Below are 12925 nucleotides of genomic sequence, written 5' to 3'. Positions count from 1 at the left end.
AGGTAGGGCATTCTTCTTAGAAAGCATCTCTGCTCCCTAAAGAAATTACAAATGAGCAACTTGTTCCCTGAGCTTAGTGCTCTGAGTAATGTTGCGGTAATCACTCTCACTGTGCTGTTTATTTGAAGGGAGGCCCAGTCTGAATACTGTGCTTTTGTTTCCATAAGACCACAAGATAAAGGAGCAGATTCAACCCATCAAGTCTGCTCTGCTAATTAATCATGGCTGACATGTTTCCCAACCCAATTTCCCTCCCTTCTCCCCATAACCCTTGACTCTATTACTATCTAGATCAATGGTGCTGGAAGAGCACAGCAGTTCAGGCAGCATCCGAGGACCTTCAGCAAAATCGACGTTTCGGGCAAAAGCCCTTCATCAGGAATAAAGGCAGAGAGCCTGAAGCGTGGAGAGATAAGCTAGGGGAGGGTGGGGGTGAGGAGAGAGTAGCATAGAGTAAGAGCTTCAGGGCAGAGGAAATGACCTGGGAGTTGCAGTGGGAGAGGGACTCCCTGAGATTCTTGTAGAGAGAGGAGGAAAACTTCTTCAAGGCAGGCATCCTTGCAAGAGGATTCGCAGTAGGGTTAAAATCAATGAGGTAAAAACAATGACTGCAGATGCTGGAAACCAGATTCTGGATTAGTGGTGCTGGAAGAGCACAGCAATTCAGGCAGCTCTTCCAGCACCATTGATCCAGAATCTGGTTTCCAGCATCTGCAGTCATTGTTTTTACCTCTATTACTATCTATCTCTGTCTTAAATACACTCAATGACCTGTAGCCCTCTGCAGCAATGAGTTCCACAGTCTCCCTAAAGAACAAACCAACACTTGAGATGCAAAGCTTGGACAGAAGAGGGAGCATCAAGCAACAATCACAATAAGTAATTATAAAACACCTTCAACCTGAAATGCTTCAAGATACTTGACAAGAGCATCATTAGATTAACTCCAACCATGAACCAGCCAAGAGTGCAGGTGACCAAAAACGTGGTCAAAAAAGTTAGTTTTAGAAGCATGTTAAGGGAGGAGATTGAGGTCCCAAGGCAGAGGGGCTCAGGGAGGAACTCCTAGTAGCAGGGATTTGGGTGACAGACAGCATGACCACCAGTTATGGAGTGGCTATATATGGGAATGTGCAAGAAGCCGGAGTAAGTGGAGTGCAGATAGGAGGGTGTGAGGTGAAGAAAGTTCGGAAAGACAGGGAGGGGAGAGGCCAGGGAAGGGATTGGACAATGAGGGTACATCCGCCTCCATTTTGACACCCCCCTCCGTTGCCAGTTTGATGCCAGGATAATGGTGATGGGGTGGGTGACCGGGGACTGAAACGGACTCGGCTGTTGTGCCAAGTGCAGCCTGTGGAATCGGATCCCTGTAGGACCCTGGCTTCCTTCAAGCCAGGAGAGAAACTGGAAGGTGAGCAGCTTTACCCTAGCTCCCTATCCTGTGGCATATTCCCGGAATCGGGAAGCACAGCTACCGGAACTGTCCATTTGATAGAGCTTTCTATTTTAGGAGCTAGTTCAGGGAGGCACTGAAGGGTGGAATGTGATCCCATCAAAGTCACAGTGGTCCAAAAACCAATATTCCCAAGATGTCCCGAAACCTATTGATCACTGCAATAACATTCCAAATCAGTCCGCAGAATTCAAGCCAGTTTCTCTGAACGCCTTCAATCTTGAAGTTAAAGAGCCAGGCGATGAAGTTCAGAAAGTTGTTAAAAACTTTGATAAATTATTGTGGGGGTGGGAAACAATTTACAATGGTCTGGGACTATCTACATTTGCAAAGTTATTGAGAGTAGGGTTTATGTTGGTAATAAATCGCCGTGTCTTTGCAGACTGGTGTTTTGCTTGGTCCCTCTTGGCTGATGACGAAAGCAGTTTTGTGACTGCAATGCAGAATTTGCAGTGAACGGAATGATAAGGGGCTTTTCGCTGCTGTCCCGGCTTCAGGAGCAGGTTTACGCAGTGTGTGTGTGTGGAGAGAGGGAGAGAGAACAAGTGGGAGGTTATTGTGCATTCAAAAGTACGCTCGACACCGACGCAGTTCCTCCCCTTCTCTCTCTCTGTGTCTCTCTCTGTGTCTCAATCCCTGACAAGTGCAGATCCTCTATGACCATCCCCAGAGTGAGAGCTGCTGGCTCCCCACCCCGTCTCTCTCTCTCTCTCTCACACACAGACACACACACACTCTCTGGGGTTTCAAAGCAGCACTCCCCCAGTGTTTCCTGCCCCCTTCCCTCCCACAACATCCCGGGATTCTGAGCCGCAGGTATTGATCGAACTCTCCCAGAATGAGGGCTCAGAAAATGCCCTTGGACTTCGGTGGAGAGGAAGCAGCAAAAGCCTTCCCGAGTAGACTTTTAACGGCTGTTGTGATCGGTAAGAACAGGGACCTCAGGCTAGCATTGCGGTGACTGTGAACTTTTTAAAAAAAAAGACGATTTATTAACCAGTGAGTGGATTTCATTGAGTCCTCTCCATCCGCAGAGAACAGGTTTCGCATTAATCTTAGTACTGCGAGGTTTCTTTCTTTTGCTTGCTGTTTTTCATTGTCTTTTTTTCTATACAAGTGGTCTCCTCGGTTTCCCCGTTTGTGGCCGATCTCTGGGTTACGTTCCCTTGTTTAATTATTGTTAGAGAGAGAGAAAGACGCGCCGGACTGATTGCTACAGGGAAATGATTGTGTTCCTTTAAGTTTGATAGGAAATGCAGATGAATGCTGTGCTGATAAGGACTTGATTTGAGAGCTGGTTTCTGGCTGGGAGCTGTGTATGAAGTGCCAATGTATGTTTACTTGGAGTTTGAGTAACTCCCTCCAGACTCAGAGGCTGTCCTGCACCAACTCCGAAAATAACCCGACGTCCGCATTTCCCTGATCACACGCTGCTGATCCGACCCTGCCTCCCCCAGCTCTGTCACCAACAGCGGTCGGACAAATACCTCTGACATTAAAGGTGTTGTTTTCGGGTTTCTGGGGCCGATGGCAGTTTTCAGACCAAAAGCTGCGATTCAGGCCGAGATTTAAGTTGAACCGTTGCTTTCTGCTGCAGCATTGAGACTGGAATTCTGACCACTGAAATCACTCCTGGCATGCTCATATTGGGTAAAGATAACACATTTATTACTATTAAGACTTAAATTCCGAGTTCACATCTCAGTGACCTGGGTATCCTTGTGCATGAATTGCAAAAAGTTGGTTTGCAGGTGCAGCAGGTAATTAAGAAAGCAAATGGAATATTGCTAGAGAGACCCATTTTAAAAGTAGGGAGGTTATGCTGTATAGTGTGCTGGTGAGGCCACACCTGGATTAGTGTGTGCAGCTTTGGTCTCCTTACTTGCAAAAGGATGTTCTGGCACTGGAGGGAGTGATTCCAGAGTTGAGTAGGTTGCGTTATGGAAAGAATACAGAAGAAATTTACAACGATGTTGCCAGGACTTAACGGTCTGAGTTACAGGGAGAGGTTGGACTAGCTCGCACATTTTTCTTTAGAGCATAGGAGACTGAGGGCAGAGTCTGATAGAAGTTATAAGATCGTGAGAGGCATGGATAGGGTGAATGCACTCAGTCTTTTCCCCAGAGTTGAGAAATCAAGGACTAGAGAAGGCGTTAGTTTAAAGTTAGAGGGGAAAGAATAAAAACGAACCTGAGGGGCAACATTTTTACACAGAGGGTGGTGCGCATATGGAATGAGCTGCCAGTGGAAGTGGTTGAGGCATGTACATTAACAACATTTAAAAGGCATTTGGATGAATACATGGTTGGGGAAGGTTTAGAAGGATATGGGCTAAGTGCTGAGAAATGGGGATGGACATTTTGGTCAACATGGACCAGTTTGGGCCAAACGGCCTGTCTCCATGCTGTAGGGCTCTATGACCCTATGAACAATTGAGTAGACTGGGATTATGTTCATTGGAATTTAGAAGAATGAGGGGTATCTTATAGAAACATATAAAATTGTGAAGGGAATAGATAAGATAAAAGCAGGGAGGCTGTTTCCACTGGAGAGTGAAACAAGAACCAGGGGCCATAGCCCAAAAATAAGGGGGAGCAGATTTCAGACAGAGCTGGGGAGGAACCTCGTCACCCAAGGGGTTGTGAATCTGTGGAATTCCCTGCCCAGTGCAGCAGCTGAGGCAACCTCATTGAATGTCTTTAAGGCAAAGATAGGTTTTTGAACAGTAAAGGAATTAAGGGATATGATGAGAGGGCGGGTAAGTGAGCTGAGGGCACAAAAAAGATCATCCATGAGGGAGCAGGCTTGAGGGGCCATACGGCCTACTCTTATGTTCTTACATAATTCTTTACCAGTTTGTATTTACTGTCCATGCATCCAGTGCCATTTGGATATAACTCCATTTCCATCACTATAATGAGGAAGGATGTAAACAATAGTTTTGTTCATCTTTTGCGACATTTGCCTTGGTATTGGAAGAGAGTCTCAGGGTTAATGTGCCATCTGGAACAACCTTTCACAATGTCCAGTTTCTGAATGGTCTCACAATGAACCATGAGCAGGATTGAGTTAAGCTATGCATATGAACTGGTGGAAAGGGCAGCCAAGTGGGGGATGAACTTCAATGCAGAAAAGTGTGAGGTAACTCATTTTTGTAGGAAGAATGCAGAGAGACAATATGAACCAAATACACTACTAAAAGGATTACAGAAACGGAGAGACCTTGATGTATATATGCATAAATTATTGACAGTGGCAGGGGAAATTGGAACACTGGCTGGGCCTCAATTCGAATATTGCACTATACTCTGGGTGCAAAACTAAGATCAATGTGGAGGTATGTGAGAGCGTGCAGAATAGATTCACAAGAATGGTTCCAGATATGAGGGACTTCAGCTTTGTTGGTTTATTAGAGACATTGAGACTTTCCTTTGGAGCAGAGAAGGATGAGAGGCTATTTTATAGAAACACAGAGAATCTTGAGAGAGCAAATAGAGAAAAACTATTCCTATCGTTGAAGTGGCCAAAAACCAAAGGGCTCAGATTTAAGGTAATTGGAAACAGGATCAGTGGAGACTTGAGGACAAATCTTTTGTGCAATTAATTGTTAGAGAATGGAATGTGTGACCTGAATGTGCAATGGAGGCAATTTCAATCGAGGCTTTCAAGGGGACATCAGATTTTTATCTGAAAAGAAGGAATGGGTGGGGTTATAGGGAGAAGGTGAGGATTGAATTGCTCCTTTAGAGGGCCAGCACAGATAAAATGGACCTAATGGCCTCTTTCCATTATATAACTAATCTGTAAGTCTGAATAAGGTAACTTTTCAGATACCCAAGAGTTGAAAATCTAGATGAAATGAGGGGTATTCAATCTGTGTCCTGTGGTCATGATTGACCTTTCATTCTGATGGCCAAATTCTTGAAATTCAGTAAAGTCAGTCTGATTAATACTTAAAACTGCTTATTTGTTGGTTATGCAATACCCTTCCTTGCCATAGCTTGTTCATCTCTGTCCACCTCTCCACTTCTTGAATTCTGACCTTGCACAACCCCCAATTTTTATCACCCCACAATTGGAAGTAGTACCTTTGCAGTGTGGGTACTATGTTCTGAAAGCTTCTTCCCAACCTTCTGAAGTTATCTAACCTCTATTAAGATGCATCTTATAGTCCAGCTCTTCACACATCCCCCCTCATGGCTCGGTGTCAAATTTCAGCTGATTATCCTTATGTGTCAAATCATTTTGTTACATTAAAAAAGCTGTATTAAGTTCTTGTTTATTCTGTTTGAACTTTGTCAGACTTGAGGTTTGGAGAATGCTGGTGCTGCACTTGGAGATGAATCTTAAATCAGGACACTATTAGAATCAACAAACAGCAAGAAAAAAACAGGGATTTGAACTTGTTATCCTGAAGTTGAATGAAACTAATGAGAGCACATACTGATAAAATACTTGGACAACACTGCCCTATAGTGGTAGTGCCTGTTGATGTCCATTATCCATAAGGAGGTAAGGTCAGAGATTTGACCGTGAACCATTTCCCAAACTCTACATAAACATATCCATTGATAGCAGTGAGCTTTTTAGTGACATCACCTATCAGAAGAAAATTGGACAGAAACTTGGGAAGGGAAAAAATGTTTGCACGGGCTATGGGGAAAAGATAGAATCTAAGAATTTTACGGTCCAGAAGGAGGCCATTTGACCCACAGTGTCTGTACCAGCTCTCGAAAGAGCTACCCAGCTAGTCCCACTCTCCAGCCTATCTCTGTAGCCCTCTAAGTTCATCTGTTTCAAACATAAACCCAGCTTGCTTTTGAAATCTCACATGGAATCCACTTCCACCACTCTCTCAGGCAACGCATTCCAAATCCTAACAATTCTTTGAGCAAAGAGATTTCTCCTTATCTCATTCTTAAGATGCGAGCCTAAGAGGTGTAGTTAGTAAGTTTGCAGATGACACCAAAATTGGAGGTGTAGTGGACAGCGAAGAAGGTTACCTCAGATTACAACGGGATCTTGATCAGATGGGCCAATGGGCTGAGAAGTGGCAGAAGGAGTTTAGTTCAGATAAATGCGAGGTGCTGCATTTTGGGAAAGCAAATCTTAGCAGGACTGATACACTTAATGGTAAGGTCTGAGGGAGTGTTGCTGAACAAAGAGACCTTGGAGTGCAGGTTCATAGTTCCTTGAAAATGGAGTCACAGGTAGATAGGATAGTGAAGAAGGCGTTTGGTATGGTTTTCTTTTTTTGGTCAGAGTATTGAGTACTGGAGTTGGGAGGTCACGTTGCTGCTGCAGAGGACATTGGTTAGGCCACTTTTGTAATATTGCGTGCAATTCTGGTCTCCTTCCTATTGGAAGGATTTTGTGAAACTTGAAAGGATTCAGAAAAGATTTACAAGGATGTTGCCAGGGTTGGAGCATTTGAGCTATAGGAAGAGGTTGAATAGACTAGTGCTGTTTTCCTTGGAGTGTCGGAGGCTGAGGGGTGACCTTATAGAGGTCTGTAAAATCATGAATGGCATGGATAGGGTAAATAGACAAAGTCTCTTCCCTGGGGTGAGGGAGTTCAGAACTAGAGGGCATAGGTTTATGGTGAGATGGGAAAGATATCAAAGAGACCTAAGGGGCAGCATTTTCACGCAGAGGATGGTACGTGTATAGAATGAACTGCCAGAAGAAGTGGTGGAGGCTGGTACAATTGCAACATTTAAAAGGCATCTGGATGGGCATAGGAATAGGAAGGGTTTGGAGGGATATGGGCCAGATGCTGGCAGATGGGACTAGATTGAGTTGGGATATCTGGTCGGCATGGATGAGTTGGACCGAAGGGTCTGTTTCTGTGCTGTATATCTCTATGACTCTATGACTCTAAGTCTCTTACTGATAATCTTGAAATTGTGGCCCCTAGTTACTGACGTACCAACTAATGGAAACAGAATATCATTCTTCACCCTGTCAAAATTGTTTATAATCTTGAACACCTCAATATGGTTACCTCTTGATATTCTCTGCTCCAAAGAGATTAAGCCCAATTTCTCTAATCTTTCCTTGTATCTAAAATCCTTCATTCCTACTATTGTTCTAGTAAATGCAGTTTGGACTCTCTCCAGGGCTTGAAGTCCTTCCTTACATAAGCTGCCCAGAACTGAACACAATACTCCATATGTGGTCTGACCAATGATTAAAGATAGGGGAGTGGGACCAATGGCTGTGAATGAGCCAACTCATGCATGATGGATTGAATGGCCTCTTTGTATGTTGTAAGATTGTATGATACTGAAGTGGGAGTGGGGGAAGTCATACCCAACAGTTCCTGTGTGCTATTGTTTCAGCAGAGGTCACTGAACACTGAACACTGAACACTGAACAGAGCTCTGCGCTTTAGATTTTTCTTTGTCCCTGCCTAGTCTAAGGCTAATTTGAGGATTTAGCTGAGATTACATAACAGCGTAGAGTAGGTCAGCATTGCAGCTGGTATTTTGGAGTCTGTGTGACGTATTCTCAACTGATAATGGTGCATCCATCCAGTGAGTTGAACCTTGGAAATGTCCCTTTAAGAGTGTTTAATGGAATATTAAAAGGTGGTGAGGCAATGCAGAGAAAATGCCAGCTAGAAAAGCAAGAGACGTTGCTGTCTGTGGACAGACTCCAATGACTTGAGGAGCTGGTGCAGTTCAAAGGTTTGATATCATTTTGTTAAGAGTGATTAGGGTTTACAAGACAGAGACTTCTACAAAATATGCTTCTGAAAAATTTCAGCTGCAAAGAAGGAAAGCTTAACTATCAGGTGCAGCGATGGCTGGATCCCATCCAACTCTGACCTGAATTGATGTGATGGGATTATTGAATTGCAGCTTTAACTGAGCAAGGTGTATGGTAGAGAAATTTCAGTTGGTGAATTTTCTGGAACAAACTTGAATAATGGTGATTTCTCATGATTGACAGAAAGAAGATGCATTTATAGTCATAGAGTCATACAACACAGAAATAGACCCTTTGGTCCAATTTATCCACACTGACCAGACATCTCAATCTGACCCAATCCCATTTGCTCATTGGCCCATATCCCTCTAAACCCTTCCCATTCATGTATTCATTCAGATGCCCTTTAAATGTTGTAATGTACCAGCCTCCATTACTTTGTCTGGCAGCTCGTTCCATACAGACACTTTCCTTGCATGAAAAGGTTGCCTCTTGTGTCCTTTCTAAGTCCTTCCCCTCTCACCTTAAACCTGTGCCCTCTAGTACTGGACTCCCCCTACCCTGAGAAAAAAGACCTTGGCTATTCACTCTATCTATGCCCCTCATGATTTTATAAACATCTACAACGTCACCCCTCAGCCTCCGAAGCCCCAGGGAAAACAGCCCAGCCTCTTCCCATAGCTCAAACCCTCCAACCCTGACAACATCCTTGTAAATCTTTTCTGAACCCTTTCAAGTTTCACAACATTCTTCCTATCGAAGGGTGACCAGAATTGTATGTATACACAGCACCCTTTGTAAATTTAGGGAACCCAAAACAATTTGCAACAAATGAAGTACTTTTTAAGTGGAGTTACTGTCGTAATAGTGAAACTATTTATGCACAGCAAACTGCCACAAGCAATAACATGGTACTAACCAGATAGCCCCTATCAGTAATGTTGGTTGGAGTGTAAGTATTGGCCAGAACACTGGGGACCTTGCTGTTCTGTGAAAACTGTCACAGGATCCTTTCCAGACAGACAGACTCTCAGTTTGACAGGTCAGTTTTCTGACACAACAACACTCCCTCAGCGCTGCACTAGACGCTGTCTTGGATTTTTGTACTCAGGCCTCTGGAGCATGAATCAACTCCACAAATCTCCAGATTGGAAGCAAGAATCCTCCCCACTGAGCCTCAGCCCAAACAGTGACAAATCATGGTCAAAAGTTGAAAGGGCAAGATATTCAGAAAGTAGTGACAAGGTGACATTAAGATTGAGTTTTAAATAAAACACCATAGATGGAGCTGAATGGTGAGGAGGGAGACCCAAAAATAGATCAAACTTTCAGATGGCATTCACTTTTCTTTCAGAATCAGAGATGTATGCGGGCATTTCTGATGGACATTAGATGTTTGGGGGAAGATAGGAAGAAGTTCTGTGCTAGAAGAGATTTCAGGCTGGGGAGTGGTCTGCAATCAGCAGAAATGCTGTGACATGGGAAGACTGTGACAAACTATGAGGGGGGGAACTGACTGGGGAGATGCCGTGACTGGGGAAAACTGCAACTAGGGGAGACTGACTGGGGAGACTCTGTGGGGAAGACTGACTGGGGGAGACTGACTGGGAGAGAGTGTGTGACCAGGGGAGACTGACTGGGGATACTCTGGGGGGAAGACTAACTGGGGGAGACTGTGTGACTGGGAAAAAATCTGTGACTGAGGGAGGGTGTGTAGGGGAGACTGTGACTGGGAGAGACTGTATGACGGGGAAAAACTATGATGGAGGAGGGTCTGTGGGGAAGACTGACTGGGAGAAACTGTGAATGGGGAATGATTCTGAGACTGGGGGTGACTGTGTGAATGGGAAGACGCTGAATGGCGAAAGTTAAAGATAGAGAGGTTTACATTTGCTGTGTAGATGGAATAGGTTTAATGGTGTGAATGACCTTTCTCTCATTTCATAGTCTTTTAAAATATATATCCATTCACATTGTACAATACTGTCTGAAATTTAATGATACTCTAGTTCTTTTAATTTGTGACTAATAATTCAGGGAGCATGCGGCCAAATTTCCTGAGATCAAGTTGTGAAAGATCTAGTAATTTATAAGTTGGCATCATAAAAATGGCTAAGAGATCATCCACCCGGTTCAGGAAGTGACATCAGGGAAGGGAATCCAGGCTGCTATCCAATTTGGACTATACGTAATTCCAGGCCAATATTATTGACATATGATCTTAACAAAAATTTACATCTACATCTAAAGAACATAGATCCAAGCATGATTTAGACATTCAAATCATGTTTAGACAAGGTCTGAACAACAGAATAATGCATTCTGGGTACATAAGCTGAAAGATGAATAAACAGTGGGAAACATTTAAAGAAACAATGCAACACGCTCAACAATGTTGTATTCCATTACAAACAAAAACTTAGTGAGAAAGATCCATTTATAAGTGACTGAGAATGTCAGTAATAAAAAACAATCTCAGCAGAAATAACACTGAATAAAGAGTTCAGCAAGGCAGGCAGCATGTGTGAAAAGAGAGACAGAATCAATGTTTTGAGTCCACTATGACTTCTTCAGAGCTTTGTGTACAAATGAGATTTGTGCAACTAAATAGTAGTCTTCTGAATGAAATAGGAGAAAGTGAGGACTGCAGATGCAGGAGATCAGAGCTGAAAAATGTGTTGCTGGAAAAGCGCAGCAGGTCAGGCAGCATCCAAGGCGCAGGAGAATCGACATTTCGGGCATAAGCCCTTCTTCAGGAATGAGGAAGGTGTGCCAAGCAGGCTAAGATAAAAGGTAGGGAGGAGGGACTTGGGGGAGGGGCGTTGGGAATGCGATAGGTGGAAGGAGGTTAAGGTGAGGGTGATAGGCCGGAGAGGGGGTAGGGGCGGAAAGGTCGGGAAGAAGATTGCAGGTCAAGAAGGCGGTGCTGAGTCCGAGGGTTGGGACTAAGATAGGGTGATGGGAGGGAAAATGAGGAAGCTGGAGAAATCTGCATTCATCCCTTGTGGTTGGAGGGTTCCTAGGCGGAAGTTGAGGCGCTCTTCCTCCTGACGTCGTGTTGCCATGGTCTGGCGATGGAGGAGGCCAAGGACCTGCATGTCCTTGGCGGAGTGGGAAGGGGAGTTAAAGTGTTCAGCCACGGGGTGGTTGGGTTGGTTGGTACGGGTGTCCCAGCGGTGTTCTCTGAAATGTTGCACAAGTAGGCAGCCTGTCTCCCCAATGTAGAGGAGGCCACATCGGGTGCAGTGGATGCAGTAAATGATGTGTGTGGAGGTGCAGGTGAATTTGTGACGGATATGGAAGGATCCCTTGGGGCCTTGGAGGGAAGTAAGGGGGGAGGTGTGAGCACAAGTTTTGCATTTCTTGCGGCACCTTCCCCTGCAACCAGAAGAAATGCAGGGAAAGGTGGGGTCAGCTCGTAAAAGCGTCAGAGGATGATCCATTGAATACAGGAAATGTTTTGTGAAAGGTGAGGACAAAGGAAACCATGTCATTGTTCTTGGAGGAAAGAGGATACGTTTGTTCCAGTAAAGGTTCTAACAATTAATGGTCAGGCCTCAGGTGTGTTGCAGAGCAAAGAGACCTTTGGGTGCAGGTTCATAGTTTGTTGAAAGTGGGGGCACAGATGGACAGGGTAGTGATGAAGATGTTTGGTACTCTTGCCTTTATAGATCTGTGCATTGAGTATAGGAGTTGGGAGCTCATATTGCGCCAGTACAGGATGTTGGTTAGGCCACTTTTGGAATACTGCGTTCAATTCTGGTCTCTCCGCTTTAGGAAAGATGTTGTGAAACTTGAAAAGGTTCAGAAAAAGATTTACAAGGTTGTTGCTGGGGTAGAAGGGTTTGAGCTATAAGGAGAGGCTGAATGGGCTGGGGCTGTTTTCCCTGGAGCATCAGAGGCTGAGGGGTGACCTTATAGAGGTTTATAAGATCATGAGGGGCATGGATAGGGTAAATATCCAAGGTCTTTGTCCCAGGGTGGGGAAGTCTAAAGCTAGAGGGCATAGATTTAAGGTGAGAGAGGGAAGATATAAAAGGGAGGATATCTGGTCAGCATGGACGAGTTGAACTGAAGGGTCTGTTTTCGTGCTGTCTAACTCAATGACTATATGACCATAAATTAATTCCTGACCAGCAGTTTTCTTCCTGTTGGTGTCATGGGAATTCTGCTGGGATTGTAACAGTGCGTCTGACTGGACAGCTCTCTCAAAATGCTGGCACAGACATACGAATCCAAATGGATCACTTATGTTCTGAATCATTCTATAATTAGTACATTACTCCTTTAACAACTTTTGTATTCAGTGAAATTTACTGTCATTTTCTCTACCCATATTGCATTTGTCTTCCCAGTGAGCTATTTTCAAAACCCTATTTGCCCTCTTAGTTGAACAGAAATGATTCTTTTTTTTTATTTATTCATTAAGAGCATGTGAGTGTTGTTAGCCAGGTATTTATTGCCAATCCCTAATTACCCCACTGCCACCTTCATAAAATGCTGCTGTCCTTGGGGTAGACACAATGAAATTCCAGGATTTTGACCCAGTGACAGTAAAGGAATGGTGATATATTTCCAAGTCAGGACAGTGAGTGGCTCAGAGGGCAAGATGAAGAGGGTGGTGTTCCCATGGATCAGCTTCCCTCATCGTTCACTGCTGTCACTCTCTCAGTGGTGGTGGGAGGGAATGTTGAAGATGGTAGGTGGGGCAACAATCAAGCAGGCTGTTCTGTCCTGGACGGTGTTAATCTTGTTGGAGG

The 12925-nt window shown here is 44.3% G+C and overlaps 1 protein-coding gene across 3 annotated transcripts in view; it reads left to right on the top strand.

Moving 5' to 3' along the window:
- Positions 1-1978: 1978 nt before the first annotated feature.
- scn4ba (sodium channel, voltage-gated, type IV, beta a) overlaps positions 1979-12925 on the top strand; it is a 32384-nt gene continuing 21437 nt past the window's right edge. Inside the window, exon 1 of one of the 3 annotated variants that reach the window (XM_043676372.2) lies at positions 1979-2379. In XM_043676372.2, the coding sequence (XP_043532307.2) occupies positions 2292-2379 (88 nt within the window). In that variant the 5' untranslated portion in view covers positions 1979-2291. Of the gene's footprint in view, positions 2380-2982; positions 3104-12925 lie in introns of those variants that run through there. The other 2 variants (XR_006309332.2, XM_087976341.1) reach the window with 2 other exon arrangements.

This window comes from Chiloscyllium plagiosum, unplaced genomic scaffold (genome assembly GCF_037043375.1).
Source record: "Chiloscyllium plagiosum isolate Xiang-an unplaced genomic scaffold, Cpla_swu_hap1 HiC_scaffold_29, whole genome shotgun sequence".
Classification (NCBI taxonomy): Eukaryota; Metazoa; Chordata; class Chondrichthyes; order Orectolobiformes; family Hemiscylliidae; genus Chiloscyllium; species Chiloscyllium plagiosum.
This window is presented reverse-complemented; position numbering and strand designations above follow the sequence as displayed.